This window comes from Dendropsophus ebraccatus, chromosome 6 (assembly GCF_027789765.1).
Source record: "Dendropsophus ebraccatus isolate aDenEbr1 chromosome 6, aDenEbr1.pat, whole genome shotgun sequence".
NCBI lineage: Eukaryota > Metazoa > Chordata > Amphibia > Anura > Hylidae > Dendropsophus > Dendropsophus ebraccatus.
In genome coordinates this window covers 133,714,662-133,732,016 of record NC_091459.1, presented here as the reverse complement: position 1 = coordinate 133,732,016, position 17,355 = coordinate 133,714,662, and the positions used below count along the sequence as shown (strand labels likewise).

At 43.6% G+C, this 17,355-nt stretch overlaps 1 protein-coding gene across 2 annotated transcripts in view; it reads left to right on the top strand.

The window, feature by feature from the left end:
• EIPR1 (EARP complex and GARP complex interacting protein 1) overlaps window positions 1-17,355 on the top strand; it is a 165,245-nt gene that overhangs the window by 1,791 nt on the left and 146,099 nt on the right. The window contains exon 2 of one of the 2 annotated variants that reach the window (XM_069973049.1): window positions 16,873-17,007. The exons of the other annotated variant lie outside the window; for it this stretch is intronic. Coding sequence (XP_069829150.1) covers window positions 16,960-17,007 — 48 coding nt within the window. The 5' untranslated portion in view covers window positions 16,873-16,959. The remainder of the gene's footprint in view (window positions 1-16,872; window positions 17,008-17,355) is intronic. 2 annotated transcript variants of the gene reach the window in all.

The window sequence follows — 17,355 nt, the reverse complement described above, 5'->3', positions numbered from 1 at the left end:
TGAATGGAGCTTAAACTGCAAACCAGACCTGAACTCGAGACAAGAGTCGTGTTGACTCTGGAATAAAGTGGACATGTTTCTAATGCTGGAAAACCCCTTTAAGGTTAAAGCTGGAGCCTGCGTAAAGGTGAAAAATATTATGGCCATACACAGTGCTGCCCCTCATATAGACCCACAGGACCTATCCTGCAAAGTTGCTGTGTGAGTTGCCTGTGACAGGTTCCATCTAGGGATGGTCCGAACCCTCCGAGGTTCGGGTTCGTATGAACCCGAACGCTCGGCATCAGATTCCCGCTGTCTGCCCGCTCTGTGCAGCGGGTGGATACAGCGGGAGGAACGCCTGGAAAACTGGGATACAGCCTATGGCTATGGCTGCGTCCCAGTTTTCCAGGCGGTCCTCCCGCTGGATCCGCCCTCTGCACGGAGCGGGCAGACAGCGGTGAATAATTACCGAGGGATCGGGTTCGTACGAACCTGAACCGAACTCGGTTCGGACCATCCCTTGTTTCATCAAGTACAGCAAAAGAAAAGGGTGACAGAACAAAAGGATCAGGAAAAAGGAAACAAAAAGTAACCTGAGGCTGTGTTATGCTCTGGTTACAGAACAATAGTTGTATTTTCCTGGTCCCCCCCTACTGCGCTATTCAAATAACAGTAATGAAGAGGAGCGTTACAAAACTAATCACACCGGATCTGTCAAGTAGGCGTTAAAGAAGAATCCCATGACACCAATGTGACCAGACAGGAAATAGATCCTGTTCTGTGTTACAAGACTCAGTAGAGGATTAAAAAATTAGTCCAGCCTTAGTTAAAGGGATAGTCTGGCAAATGAGTATTTATTTATTTATTTTTAAAGACATATAACTTTGTATTATATATGGAAAAAATGAGGGGAAAATAAAAATTACATTGAGTGGCATCAGTAAGGGGCGACATAGCCCCTCTGCTGCCACTAGGGGAAGCTGCCTGTGTCAGTAGCGCTGCAGCTGTTGCTCAATGTCAGTAACTGCTCGCTCTGCTGCAGTGTCTGCAGTGCTGTGGACGCAGACAGCTTTACCAAACTCATTAGGCCTTATACTCATGTCTCGTGTTTCACCGAGTACGTGTACATGGAAGGTCTATAGTGGAATCTTTCTGATTGGTAGATTCACAGCAGATTCAAAGGGGTATTCCGGGCTCGGGGGCTTTTTTTGCCTATGGAGGGGGATGAGGGCAATGACGTCCCCCTACCTCCGCGGTTCCAGCGCCATGATCCTGGATCGCGCCGCTCTGGTCTGTGCTGCCTGGCTGCTTCCTGGTCACTGACGCGGGCTTAAAGTGTCACTGTCGTGAATTTTTTTTTTTTTTTGCAGAAATCAATAGTCCAGGCGATTTTAAGAAACTTTGTAATTGGGTTTATTATCCGAAAAATGCATTTTTATCATGAAAAAGCAGTTCGAAGCTCTCCCCCCTGTCTTCATTGTTCTCCTATGGAGAGAGCTAAAGAAAAGACCAAAACAGGACAACAAAGAGTTAATCTACAAATCCCTCACGGGATATCTCCTGTGACAGTCACCAGTGACCTGTCTGAGCTCGGATTACAGCTGTCACCCAGCTCCGTGCCTGTAATCCTCTGTTATCTGCTTTCTGCTGCCGGCTAACTCCCTCCTTCCTCCTCCCCCCTCCCCTCTCCCTAGAACAGACAGGGGACGTCTCCTGCAACAAGTCACAATTTTCAGATTTTTCAGAGTGGATGAAAAAGAGGAAGGAGGGGGGGACCTGGGAAAAGGCTTTTTACATGCAGATAATGGCAGATTTGGCTAATAAACCCAATTACAAAGTTTCTTAAAATCGCCTGGACTATTGATTTCTGCAAAAAAAAAAATAATACGACAGTGACTCTTTAAGGCGTAGTCAAAGATCATGGATACACAGCTCCATAAAAGTTATAGACTTTATTGAAGGTACATTAAAAACTTCACACAATTAAAAGTGCGCCGACGCGTTGCGGAGGCTCTCCTCCTTAATCATGGCTGAATCAAATAATACAATGAGAGATTTTATCTTGTGAAATGTACCTCCCCCAGTCAGACACTCCCACCTCCGTGGGTGGTGCTGGTGAGGAAACCACATGACTCACATAACATAACAAGTGGCTAAAGGGAATGCAAAGAACATGAACACCCGAAAAAATTAGTGTATATAAAATAAATCTGTTTTAAGGTTCATGCCCATTGGGAATCTCGTTGCTAAGTTTAAAATCCAAAATGCTTCCCTTTTTCTGAGTAAATGTGTCCAATCCCCCCCCCCTCCGGGGTTTATATACCTTCTCAATAACACTAACCTTCAGGCCCTCTGTCTCTCCAACAGACAGAGTACGACTCCTGCAACAAGTCACAATTTTCAGATTTTTCAGAGTGGATGAAAAAGAGGAAGGAGGGGGGGACCTGGGAAAAGGCTTTTTACATGCAGATAATGGCAGGTTTGGCTAATAAACCCAATTACAAAGTTTCTTAAAATCCCCTGGACTATTGATTTCTGCAAAAAAAAAAAATACGACAGTGACTCTTTAAGGCGTGATGTTTAAAATCCGCTCAGCCAGTGAGTGGCAGAGGCGGGATCGAAGCGGTGTGATCCGGGACATGGCGCTGGAACCGGGGAGGTAAGGGGACGTCATTACCCACATCCACCTCCTCTCCGGCCATAGGCAAAAAAGCCCCCTATCCCTGAGTACCCCTTTTAGCTGCGGCCTCAGTTCCCGCTTCCCGCATACTCCCTGCCAGCGTATGTACAGGCGTTCAGCAGGGCTTGGCGCTGTAAGCCGAGTTCTGCATGTCAATCAAACAGCAAGGGGGTGGGTATTCAGACCATAGAGGTGTCCAGATAAAAGTGCTCAGTGTTCAGACCCCAAATAATCACTAGATTTTTTTGTATGGGTCATTTTGGATGCAGTGATACTAGTTATGATTGTTATTTTATTTATTTGAACACTTTATATTGAAAGTTTCAGAATAAGACTGCTTTCATCCATCTAGCCTGGCCTTCTATTTGCTTTATTACTTTTATCCTATAATATATATACACAGTGGTACCTCAGTGTTCGAACGCTTCCAAATTCAAACTGTTCGGTAGTTGAACAAAAATTTACAGAGAAGTATTTGAAGTAGCTCGGTATCTGAAGGTTTTTGTGAGCGTGGGTGTGTACGGTTAGCACTGCTGAAGCTTCACATACAGTATAAGGCTGGGTTCACACTATGTATATTTGAGGCTGTATTTGGTCCTCATGTCAGGTCCTCATAGCAACCAAAACCAGGAGTGGATTGAAAACACAGAAAGGATCTGTTCACATAATGTTGTAATTGAGTGGATGGCCGCCATATAACGGTAAATAACGGCCATTATTTCAATATAACAGCCGTTGTTTTAAAATAACAGCACATATTTGCCATTAAATGGCGGCCATCCACTCAATTACAAGATTATGTGAACAGAGCCTTTCTGTGTTTTCAATCCACTCCTTGTTTTGGTTGCTATACAGCCTCAAAAATACAGCCTCAAATATACGTAGTGTGAACATAGCCTAGCACTGTATAAGGGCCCTATTCCACCGGATGATTATAGTTCAGATTATCGTTAAATCGTTCGAATCTAATCGATAATCGTTGAAATGCAGTTAACGATTAACGACCGAACGAGAAATCGTTGATCGCTTTATAAGACCTGGACTTATTTTTATAGTTGCTCGTTCGCATTGAATAAGACGTCGTTCACAGTAGATGCAAGCGCAATAGCGAAGAAAAAACTATCACAAATACGATCATAAGTAACGATTATCGTTCCATGGGAATGAGTGAACGTTTTCAGGTCTTTCGTAATAGCGGCAATTTGAGATCGTTAATCGTTAACGATTATGCGAACGATAATCGTTCGGTGGAATAGGGCCCTGAGACTGCTGGAGATCATATACAGTACAGTAGTAGTACAGTCAGGGCACCACCATCTCCCATCCTGTACTGTATAAGACTGCTGGAGTGCATATACAGTACAGTAGTAGTACAGTCAGGGCACCACCATCTCCCATCCTGTACTGTATAAGACTGCTGGAGTGCATATACAGTACAGTAGTAGTAGTACATTCAGGGCACCACCATCTCCCATCCTGTACTGTATAAGACTGCTGGAGTGCATATACAGTACAGTAGTAGTACAGTCAGTGCACCGCCATCTCCCATCCTGTACTGTATAAGACTGCTGGAGTGCATATACAGTACAGTAGTAGTACAGTCAGTGCACCACCATCTCCCATCCTGTACAGTATAAGACTGCTGGAGTGCATATACAGCACAGTAGTAGTACAGTCAGGGCACCGCCATCTCCCATTCTGTACAGTACTGTATAAGACTGCTGGAGTGCATATGCAGTACAGTAGTAGTACAGTCAGTCCACCACTATCTCCCATCCTGTACAGTACTGTATAAGATCACTGGAGTGCATATACAGTACAGTAGTAGTACAGTCAGGGCACCACCATCTTCCATCCTGTACTGTAAAAGACTGCTGGAGTGCATATATAGCACAGTAGTAGTACAGTCAGTGCACCACTATCTCCCATCCTGTACAGTACTGTATAAGATCACTGGAGTGCATATACAGTACAGTAGTAGTACAGTCAGTGCTCCACCATCTCCCATCCTGTACAGTACTGTATAAGACTGCTGGAGTGCATATACAGTACAGTAGTAGTACAGTCAGTGCACCACCATCTCCCATCCTGTACTGTATAAGACTGCTGGAGTGCATATACAGTACAGTAGTAGTACAGTCAGGGCACCACCATCTCCCATCCTGTACTGTATAAGACTGCTGGAGTGCATACACAGTACAGTAGTAGTACAGTCAGTGCACCGCCATCTCCCATCCTGTACTGTATAAGACTGCTGGAGTGCATATACTTTACAGTAGTAGTACAGTCAGTGCACCACCATCTCCCATCCTGTACAGTATAAGACTGCTGGAGTGCATATACAGTACAGTAGTAGTACAGTCAGTGCACCACCATCTACCATCCTGTACTGTATAAGACTGCTGGAGTGCATATACAGTACAGTAGTAGTACAGTCAGTGCAGTTGAGAGTCTCAGAGGAGGAATGGAGCCGGCCAGGAACTTGGCTTGAACATCTGAAACTCCTGAATCCTGCGCACTGTGGTGATGTGTTATGTTACATTTTTGTACAAGAAGTTATTTTATATTGCATAAGAAAAAGAAAAAAAGTAAAATAAGAAAAATTTCTGAAGAGTAAAGTGTCCTGATCATTCTATTTTTCATATACAGTACAGTAGTAGTACAGTCAGTGCACCACTATCTCCCATCCTTTACAGTACTGTATAAGATCACTGGAGTGCATATACAGTACAGTAGTAGTACAGTCAGTGTACCACTATCTCCCATCCTGTACAGTACTGTATAAGATCACTGGAGTGCATATACAGTACAGTAGTAGTACAGTCAGTGTACCACTATCTGCTGGAGAGGAGCCGGGCACAGGCCACTCGAGAGCACATAAAAAAACAACCTGCACCAGATCAGGTTGGATAACTGAAGCCAAGGCCTATGGCCTTATTCACACGTCCCGTAATCTATGGACCGGTATTTCTGTATTCAGGTGCACATTGTTGTCTATTTTGTTATTAACCCCTTAGGCACCAAGCATATTTGAGCACTAATGACCAGGCTCATTTTTCAAAATCTGACCTGTCTCACTTGATGCTTTAACATATGCTAGCGATTCTGATGTTTTTTTGTAACATATGGTACTTTATATTAGTGGCAAAATTTGGTTACTATCTTTTGTGTTTTTTGTGAAAAACATAAAAATATAATGAAAAATTTGCACTTTACAAACTTTGAAATTCTCTGCTTCTAAAAAAAGAAAGTTGTATCACATAAATTAGTTACTAAGTCACATTACCAATATGTCCTCTTTATTCTGGCATAATTTCGTAAACATATTTTACTTTTCTTCGGTGTTACGGGGCTTAGAAATGTATCAGCAAATTATAAATTTTTCATGAAATTTCCAAAACTAATTTTTTTAGGAACCAGTTCTTTTTTAAGTGTGTTTAGGAGGCTTGTATTCTGGACACCCCCATAAGTGACCCCATTTTGGAAACTACACACCCTAAGGAATTAATCTAGGGGTATAATGAGCATTTTAACCCTACAGGGGCTGGAGGAAAGTATTCACAATTAGGCCGGAAAAAAATGGAAAATAGCAATTTTCAAATAATATGTTCGCTCAGATTAAAGTATCTCATTTTCACAAGCAACAGGAGAGAAAAAGCACCCCAAAATTTGTAACGCAGGTCCTCCTGAGTACAATGGTACCCCATATGGGGGGAGTAAACCACTGTATGGGCACACAGCGGGGCTCAGAAGGAAAGGAGCGCCAATTAGCATTTTCAGTGCAGATTTTGCTGTACAAGTTTTCAGGCGCCAGGTGCGTTTGCAGTGCCCCTGTAGTGCCAGCAGAGTGAAACCCCCCCATAAGTCAGCCCATTTTGGAACGTTAACCCCTCAAAGAATACGTCTTGAGGTGCAGTGAGCATTTTGACCCCACAGGTATTAGAGGAAAGTATTCAAAATTAGACAGTAAAAATGAAAAACTCAAATTTTTCCAATAATATGTATGTTTAGTTTGAAATTTCTCAATTTCACAAGGAACAGGAGAGAAAAGGCATGCCAAAATCTGTAACGCAGGTTCTCCTGAGTACAACTGTACCCCATATGTAGGCCCCCAGAGTTACCATGGAGACTGGGGGGACCGGACGGCGCCGCGGGACCTCCGATCACGTAAGTGGACCTGCGGCGCCGTCCAGTACACACCGGAACCCGTTAGATGCCGCTGTCATGCTTTGACAGCGGCATTTAACCGGTTAAACTGTCCGGAGCGGAGAATCCTCCGCTCCGGACAGTTACAGGAGGGGGTCAACGGTCACACTGACCGCTGATCCCCGCACTGCTGCCGCCGCCGGGCGGCAGATCGTTCCGATGCGTACGCCGTTAAAAGGTGTACGCATCGGAATAAAGCCCATTAGTGGCCGCCGTGAAAAGGCAGCACGGCGGTCACTAAGGGGTTAACACGATCAGTAAATTACAAGGACGCAGACCAATGCTGAAAAAAAGTATTTCCATGAAGAAGGAAAAAAAAAAGGAGGGCACTCACCGTACTGATGTGTAGATGTTACTTCATATAAACGTTAAAATTCCAGCAGGTTCATCTGTAGCGGGCTCGGACGCCAACCACTAATAAGAACAAGCTATCACAGCCGTTTCACGAGCATGCGCGCTTCGTCAGATCAGACGGTTGGCGTCTGAGCCCGCTACAGATGAACCTGCTGTAATTTTAAAGTTTATATGAAGTAACGTCTACACATCAGTATGGTGAGTGCCCTCCTACTTTTTTCTTCTTCATGGACATATTTATGAACGTTTTTTGTGTTTCATGAGGACAGTACAGTACAGTGTTTTCGGTATATGCAATATCGCCTTGCAATCCCATAGAAGCTGTGCCTGAAGGGTAGTGCCAGTACTGTTTTCTTTACAAAGTTATTGGGAAAAAAAGGACATGTCCTAGTGTGGACTTTTTTTTTGTTTTTAATGGATCCTAATAGAAATCATTGGGATACGCTATTTCTTTTACGGATTTCAACCTTTTCTGCATCCGTATTTCTGTAAAAAAAAGAAAATGGATGACTCATAGGTCATAAGGTTGTTTCTATGCAACCACAACCGGGAAGGAAATGCAGAAGCACATGTGCTGCAAACAGAAAGTGAAAGAGAAGAGATGTAGAGAAGAGAGGAGGGGGGGAGGGGGGGAGGGTTGGAGGTTGGGCATTCTGGTGCTAGTTTGTTTTTAACCTACTCAACTTTATTAACTAGTATTGTACAGAATAAACAGTCAGTAAAAAACAAAACAAAACGGATTTACAGAAATACAGATGCCCAATCCGTAATTTTTTGCGGATTGTACGGGTGGATAGCGGGAGGACTCTACGGACTGAAAAAAAAAACCATGTGCATAAGGCCATAGTCGGTATAGCTTTTTTCATGGTTTATCGCCCATCCCTAAGTAGTGTAGGTAATTATTAGTGGGTGCTGGAACCAGTTAAACGCAATTACATTATTTCCTATAGGAGGACAGTGTTCGGTTCTCAAACTTCCCCCTTTATCCAATTAAATTTGAGAACAGAGGTATCACTGTATTTATATGATTTGCTTTTTTTCTCTCCCTTTTTTCAATCCTGAGACGTATGAACATGTAGTCCTTTGATCAGTTACATGGTATATATCACAATGCTTCCATATTGTAGTGTATTGTGCCCATAATTGAATCTTATACATGGCAGTCCAGGCGGCCATTGTTTGGTCCCCAGCTGCCATAGTAACCTATCCATACCTCATGATCACATTGCAGGAACAATAATGGGTTTTCAGAAGAAAACTCCCCTTAGGTAACACAGTCAGTAATGACTTCTGAGGTCTAACATTCCCTGTCCTTGTAACAGGGTAGCTGTGGGTATGGAATGGTATGCCTGCCCCGGCCCCTCTCCAGCACAGTGCCTGCCCCGGCCCCTCTCCAGCACAGTGCCTGCCCCGGCCCCTCTCCAGCACAGTGCCTGCCCCGGCCCCTCTCCAGCACAGTGCCTGCCCCGGCCCCTCTCCAGCACTGTGCCTGCCCCGGCCCCTCTCCAGCACAGTGCCTGCCCCGGCCCCTCTCCAGCACAGTGCCTGCCCCGGCCCCTCTCCAGCACAGTGCCTGCCCCGGCCCCTCTCCAGCACAGTGCCTGCCCCGGCCCCTCTCCAGCACAGTGCCTGCCCCGGCCCCTCTCCAGCACAGTGCCTGCCCCGGCCCCTCTCCAGCACAGTGCCTGCCCCGGCCCCTCTCCAGCACAGTGCCTGCCCCGGCCCCTCTCCAGCACAGTGCCTGCCCCGGCCCCTCTCCAGCACAGTGCCTGCCCCGGCCCCTTTCCAGCACAGGGGTCGGGGTTGGAAAGGGGGGATCGGGGCCAGACCGCTTATTTAGACATATTAGAAAGTTATTTAACTTTGTAATGTGTGTTAAATAATTAAAAACGCAAGAGTTGCCCTTTAAAGGGAACCAATCGGCACAATTGTGCTGATATGGTTCCCAGCTGCAGAGTTTAGATCCACTGTGCAGCTCCCCGAGTCTCTCTGGCTGTTAATCATTTAGGCGATATGCACTGACGGGCAGGTATGACTAGTCACTGACTGCTCTCCACCCAGGTGACTAGTTGCCGCCTCACGTGCCTGAATAAAACTCCCTTTTTTGTGCTGATTGGTTCACTTAAACAGAAATGAACGCAACTGGAGCATGCTGGAGTCTGATCATTTGGCATTTGGTGGCTGAAGAAGTTGGATACAGCTCTAGGGAGTGCAGGAGAACATGCATACCTGCCATAGGTTGAGTTGCATTCATCACTAATGAAAACCTATAAAGTGTTGGAGAATGACACAAGATACAACAAGGCAGAAGAAAATCGATTGCCGTATCATTGTAACGATTCTAGAACCTATGGGAAGGAGACACATTCCTAATGGCGTTAACTCCATATGCCCACATAGAATGTGTTTGTGCGGAGATCAGATGCAATTTCATCATCGAGTCTTGGTCATAGGAAGAGATGAGCGAATCGCTCATCTAAACTAAACTAAGCAAAGCCACTGGCCTTTTAGCGCTGCTCTGCTCCCTGCTGCTCCTGCCGGGATGCTAGGAAAAGCTGAATCCAAACTTCTCCTAGTTTCCCAGGATTGGATCCAGCTTTTCCCCGGCACCAGGAGTTGAGCATAGTGAGCGGAGCAGTACTGAAAGGCTGGCAGCATGGTGAGCGGAGCGCCGATCAAACAAAGCGCTTTGCCTTGTATAGATGAGCGATTGGCCCATCTCTAGTCATTGGGAAAGCTTCACCTCCCTAATCTTCTAAAGGCATGCACAAACCGCTGCAGCCCTTTAAAGTGTCACTGTTTTTTTTTTTTTTGTTTTTTTTTGCAGTACAGGTGATTTTTAAGAAACTTTGTAATTGGGTTTATAAGGCAAATATGCAATTATCTGCATTCAAAAAGATTCTCCCCCCCCAATCACTGCTCATTATCATGAAATCTTGTCTCTTTTACATCAGTAGAGCCCTGTGTAACCTGGGGAAAGGGGAGGGGAGGAGGGAGGAGGGAGATTAGTCACCAGCAGAGAACAAAGGATTACACAGTTGGAGCTGTGTGAAAGCCGGTATTCAGAGATCAGAGAGGTCAGTGCTGACTGTCAGAGGAGATAGCCCAGTGATGTAGCTGTAAATTAACTCTTTGTTGCCCTGTTTTGTGTCTTATCTTCCTCCACCCCTCCCCTCTCCATAAAAAACCATAAAGACGGGGGGGAGAACTTCAAACTGCTTTTTCATAATAAAAATTCATTTTTCGGCTAATAAACCTAATCACAAAGTTTCTTAAAATCGCCTGTACTATTGATTTCTGCAAAAAAAAATTTAAACAACAGTGACACTTTAAGAGCTGGTATATACATGGGCACTATATGAAAGCGGTGAGAGTTGTCTTTGTCTTTGCAGCAGACGCTGCTCTCATCCTATTCATGTCACATTGCTCTCCCGATGCTATAACAGGACTAATTACCTCCAGATTATGAGCCCTGCTTGTTAGGCGTCTCACTATATCAAGATACACAGCTCAATGTGGATCAGCTGCTTTCTAAGCAATTATTTCCCCCGGATTCATGTAGGGAAAGCTAAATTATTTCAGGTGGTTTATTAGCATCTTCATTTTTACCTATGAGATTAATTCTATAACACCTAGGGTGTCATTTTATCAGTCCCATAACTAAGCCTGTAATAAAATACCCCGCCACACACCATTATTTGAGCGTGGAGCTGTAAAGAAGCCAGACGACTCTTGGATGGAGTCTTTTTTTTTTTTTTAGCTACAGATATCATTGTTTTCGGTGTCTTGTTTACTGACGATTCCCCCTTGACCTGTATCTTTGGGACTGAAATTTGGCCGGGTTCCTTGTCGAACTTCTCAGGAAAGTTTGGGGTGATTAAACGTCCGCGCCGGGCTCCTTAATTGCCGCCTTTGCCTTCTCTTTGGAAAGATAAAATATGAAGCTTTTTGTCATTTTAGGCAACGCTCGTGTGGTTTGCGTTGTCGTATTTTTTATTTTCAATGTCTCTCGTGTGACTGTGAGGGATAGGTAGAGAGGCCCGGGGCTGTATATTTTGTCATTGATTTCATCCAGGTCGTAGTAACTTTAATTTAAGGCTTCGCTTACCGCTCAAGGAACTAATTGAGAGACTGGATATTTTATACACCGTATTGAACTCTTCGGGTCTGTGAGACCTGAATCTGTCAACTTGCAGAACATTAATGGTAATCCCTATTAGGTTGTTGATGGCTATTCTACTTACTAAATTATGCCCAGGGCACAACAAGTGCATTGTGGTTGAAACGTATCACAAGTAGAAACATAGAAGATAGTCATCCATCTAGTCTTCTCTAGTAAAGAGTTTCGTAAAAGATTTATGGGGCTGATAACCTGATCCCTTATGCATCCCCTATTCTCCCATTCATTGTATGCATCAACTAGGTCAGTGCACTTAAAGTGTCTGTTCGGTCAGAAGCCAAGAACTTATCTTCTGTAGCTAGAGACTTACAATATAATAACCTGCTGTTTTTTTTCTCTCAAGTTAAGCTGCTTGGTTGTATTTTAGGTTGGGTCCACGTCCATTAAAACCATGATGTGATCGGTGACTACAGTTTAAGGGTCCTATTCCACGGGTCGAAGAGGGCCAGATCAATAACCTAAACAAGCGCGGATCTGCTAGATCGGTGCTTGTTTACTAAGCCTATTACACGGCTCAATAATCGTTTAGCGAGGGCTGCAGGGACATCATTACCCAATGTCCTTGAAGCCCTTGTTTAAACACCATATATTACCTAACCATGTTGCAGGTTTTCTGCTGTGCTCCTCTTCCTCCTGGTCCCGCGTGCAGCAGCAGCTTTGGTTCAACCTGTCTGAGCGGACAGACCACTCAGCCAATCACTGGACACGGCGGTCTTGGCCAGTGATTGGCTGAGCGGTCTGTCAGCTAAGACAGGCTGCACCAAAGCTGCTGCGCGCGGGAAAGGGAGGAAGGAGGAGCGCAGGAGAAGCCCTGCAACATGCTTAGGTGAAGCATAGTGCTTGTGAAATCGTCAGTCACCCGCCGCGCATCGCTATTCCATGCAGCGATGCGAGGTCGGTGCCCGGTGATTTTAGGTTTTAACCTAAGTAAACGATCAGCCGATGACCCGATTGTCGGCTAATCGCTGTCTTTATTCCACCGAACGATAATCGGACGAATCGGATTATTGCTCCGTGGAATAGGACCCTAACTGCAGTGCGCAGTTGGATTTTATAGATTTGTTTTTTTTTTCATCTAATGAAATAGAGCCTAACAGTAATTTCACATCATATAACCTAGACTGCAGATACACTTAAGTTAACGCACAGAAAGTTTGGTTTTCGATTAATTCGAACCTGAATGCTCTGAGACCATTAGGAGCACTGCCCACCCCCATAGTGACAATCCACCCCCGGCCAGCCTGCCCCTTTCTAATAAAAATGAATGAGGCGGGACGTATCTGCACTAGTTTAGATTCATCTAACCTGCTAATAGTTTCCCTTTAAGTATCCTGACACTTTTATGAGTCATTCCAAAGAATGGATTCTAGTGAATCTCTTTAGTTTTGGATTAGTCTCTGGCTGCCCTTCAATAATTTAATCAACATGATTTGCTGGGAGATCCTAGACTTATGGTGCGATTATCATTCGAATTTTCGCGATGACGATCGCATTTGAGCAATAATCCGCTCGTGTAAACAGTTCGCAATAACGATTTTTTAAACGATTGCTTCAAAATCGTTAAACGATCCATTGGGTGAATTATCGCTCCCTGTAAATGTACCATTAGGTTTGCTACACAATAACATATGGCACTCAATGTTTTAAGATGCAATCTCATAGGATTGCATTGCAAATTGGTGTGTTATATAATACCCATGATTCTGGTAAGTATAGGATATAATTGCAATGGGGCCCTGGTCTAACCTTTCAGAGGGAGATATACAACTGTACACTGTTATGTTCATATGTTATTAAAAGGGTTATTCAGGATTAGAAAATGCACAGCTGCTTTGTTGTAAAAACGGCGCCACACCTGTCCCACGTTGTGTGTAGTTTTACAATTCAGTTCCATTCACTTTAATGGAACTCAGCTGAAAAACCCCACAACCAAATTGAGGACAGGATAGGTACTGTTTCCTAGATAACTCCTTTAGTCGTCTGTGAACTTTGTTGTTTTAATTAAGTCTGCAGCAGGTTAAAGGTGAAGTCTTGCAAAAATTTTTATTAAAGTATTGTATTGCCCCCCAAAAGTTATACACATCACCAATATACATTTATTACAAGAAATGCTTATAAAGGGCTTTTTTCCCTGCACTTACTACTGCATCAAGGCTCCACTTCCTGGATAACATGGTGATGTCACTTCCTGGATAAAATGGTGATGTCACTTCCTGGATAAAATGGTGATGTCACTTCCTGGATAAAATGGTGATGTCACTTCCTGGATAATATGGTGATGTCTATAGCGATTGCAGCGTTTAAGGTACTCAGTGACAGAACAAGCACTGAGTGAACGGGACCTGGCTGCGGGGGTCCCGATAGGCGGGGGTAAGTAACTTACCTCCGTCCTGTCGGATCGGCGATCCACGTATAGAGTCTGCTCTCGGGCAGGCTCTATACATGGATCGACGAAAATACTGATCTATGCAATGCTATGGCATAGCATAGATCAGTATATGCAATCTAATGATTGCATGTTTTTACAGTGTAAATTTTTAAAGTGTAATTTTAAAAAAAATATATATATAAAAAACCAAAACCCTTATAAACCACCTCCCAATAAAAGTTTATAATACCCCTTTTTCCATTCTAAAAAATATTAAAAAAGAAAAAAATTAACATATCACATATCGTAGCATGCAAAATTGTCTGATCTATTAAAATATAATATTATTGTTCCCACACGGTGAACGGCGTAAACGGGGGGAAAAAAACACCAGGATTGCTGATTTTTCATAAAATATATAAATATATAAATATATATATATATATATATATATATATATCAGAAAAAAAAAATTATAAAAAGTGATCAAAATATTTCTGTTGCACCAATATGATACTAGTAAAAACTAGAGATCATGGCGTGAAAAATGACCCCCCAACCAGCCCTGTAGGTGGAAAATAAAAGCGCTATGGCTCTTAGAAGGCGGGGAAGAACATAAATTTGACCCGGACTTTTGTGCATCAAAGGGCTCTGTCTTGAAGTTAAAAGAGATGAGCAAACCTAGAGCGCACTCGGGTTCCTCTGAACTCGAACTCTCAGCATTTGAGTACCGGTGGCTGAAGAAGTTAAATGCAGCCTATGACTGTATCCATGTTTTTCAGGCAGCCTTTTGGCTGCACCCAACTTATTCAGCCATGGGTAATCAAATGCATAGCGCTCGGCTTTGCACAAACCAAGTGAACCCGAGATTCGCTCATCTATAAAGATGATCTCTTCATTCCATATAGCTCCACTAACTTGTATGTAACCTTACCAACATCATCATCCAATTTTTTGTCTTATTCATCTGTCTTTTTTTTTTTTTTTTTTTCTTTAATCCACATGACAAGGGTTCTAATGTTCTTTTAGAAGTTTTGCAAAGGTGTTTTTCTTGCCCGTCTATCACTACAAATAGGAAGCAAAGGTATTATTCACATTTGTTATCAGTTTCTTGGTAATTTGAACCTTGCGTCAGTGGGAGCTATCGGGATTTGTCACTATCGATGTCAGACGTAGATTAAGCATAGCTATAACAGTTGTGCATTTAGCCTGAGGTGTAGAATCGGTTCTTACTCTTTACTATGCGTACATTTTTCTAGCTTTAAAATGGGACACAACCACCACAAGTGAAGTAGCCAGCAGTGTGAGACACCCTCACCGTGTCTCTGTTCTATGGGTAGCGTCTGCTGAAAATGCTCACTGAATAATAACACGGAAATCAAGATTACTCGCACTCCTCCTGCCCTTTGCCTCCGGCATAAACCCAGTGACCCATTAAAGAGAGCTCGCTCATGTTATTTGACGGAGAACCATCTATCTATTTTTGTATGGTGAAAACACTTGTTGATTAAGTAGATTTGATACGGCGGTGATTGTACGGCTGGCGGAGAGGTCAGGGATGTGCCGCAGAATTGATTGAATGGCTTCATTCCTTGATTAAATTGTATAACGGACTAATATGTGAAATGCTCGTAGGGTTATTGCCATCCCAAATAAAGTTTCACGTTGGTGTTTTTTTTTTTTTTTTTGTTTCTTTTTTTCATTGCTCCTCTTTAATGGTGTTTTTTTTTCAGCTCGCTTTTAGTTCATACTCGACTTGTTGAATCCCCCCCCCGAGTTAAAGCACAACTTGTGGTGCTGGCCGAAGGGTTTAGACAAAGGAATTAGAGTAGATTACAAAGTGTATTTTTGTAACTCTGAAGAAATGTTTAGAACGGACTGGAAATTGTGGAAGGCCAATTGTTAGATCCAGATACCGAAACTCTTTTTTTTTTTTTTTAATTGTTTATATTTTATAACTGTCATTTTATAATTGCTGTTTTTTTTTACAGCATTTAGGCATATGCTTTACAGCAAGTAGTATGGCCATCTGAAAAAACATGGATACAGCCATGGGCCTGGGGATGCATCCAGCTTTTTCAGCCACTAGCTGGACAAACCCGAGCGCTCTTAAGTTTCACTTATCTCTAGTTTTAGGTTTTATAATTTTCAACTGTACTATCTTTATTAGTGCTTCTCGCAGAAAATATTCCAACGGTGTTTATTCCATATACAAGCTTACGTATGCAACATTTCTCAAGCTTGAGAAAGGCTTCAGGCAGAGCAGAAACATTGCATCTGTTATTTTGTATATGAAATAAACATGGTTGGAATATTTTCACTGAATTGGAGTGCCGTGGCTTCTTCTGTTTGTCTATTCATAAGAAGGCCTTGATCAAGACCTGTACTGCTGGCACTACATGTTGCAGTGCCCTGTGCTTGTGGACTTGTGTATCTATCTATCTATCTATCTATCTATCTATCTCTAAGGGTGTTATTACACGGGCCGATGGAGGCCCGGTAATAACTGTAAACGAGCACTGATCTGCTAGATCGACGCTTGTTTACTGGGCCTATTACACAGCCCGATAATCGTTTAACAAGGGCTGAATGGACATCGTTACCGATGTCCTTGCAGCCCTTGCTAAACTGGCATACATTACCTATCCATGGTCCAGGGCTCCTTTTGCGGTCTGCTTCTCCGCGGGTCTCGCGCGCTGCAGCTTCAGAGCGGCCTGTCTTAGCTGACAGGCCGCTCAGCCAATCACTGTCCGCGGCGGTCCCGGCCAGTGATTTGCTGAGCGGCCAGTCAGCTAAGACAGGCCGCTCTGAAGCTGCAGCGTGCGGGAGCTGGGGAGAAGCAAACTGCAAGAGGAGCCCTGGACCATGGATAGGTAATGTATTTACTTTGCAAATCGTCAGCCGCCGGCTGCGCACCGCTATTACACGTAGCTGTGCGCGGTCGGTGGCCGACAATTATAGGTCCAAACCTATATTAGCGATAATCGCTTGGTTAGGGCCGATTATTGTTCCATGTAATAGTACCCTAACAATCGGAGCGGATCTGAGAACTGAGACCCCAACTGATCAAAACTTTTGACTTTTTATTTTTTTTTATGACAGGTACACTTTTTTTATAGGTATTGTAGGACCAGGTGAGGTGAAGAATACATTTGACGCTATGGGTCAGACAGCAGAAAGAAAGGCAGCATGGTAACATCTAGGGCAAAAGAGCTGGTCACAGACAAGGAGGCGGTGGTGAGTGACAGTATGCCGGCAGGTACCAACTGCCAGCGTTACAGACAGACTGACATCGCATATGTTATAATCTTCAGGAAACAGAGAATGTTAAAAATATGATGGAAACTTGCCAAACCAACTTATAACTCCACCAAAGTTGTCCGGGCAGTGTTAATAATGGAATCCAGGAAGCTAATGTGCTTCTAGATTGCATTTTAGGTGTTTTTTTTACCCCTACAGCCCGTCCTTACTAAAAGATCCAAATTTCTCTGCCGACTGCTGTGATTAACATGCAAATGAAGGAACTCAATCACATCTGCTTAAAGTCTTTAGATGTCACACTTGACTTGGTAAACTGTTCCGTGA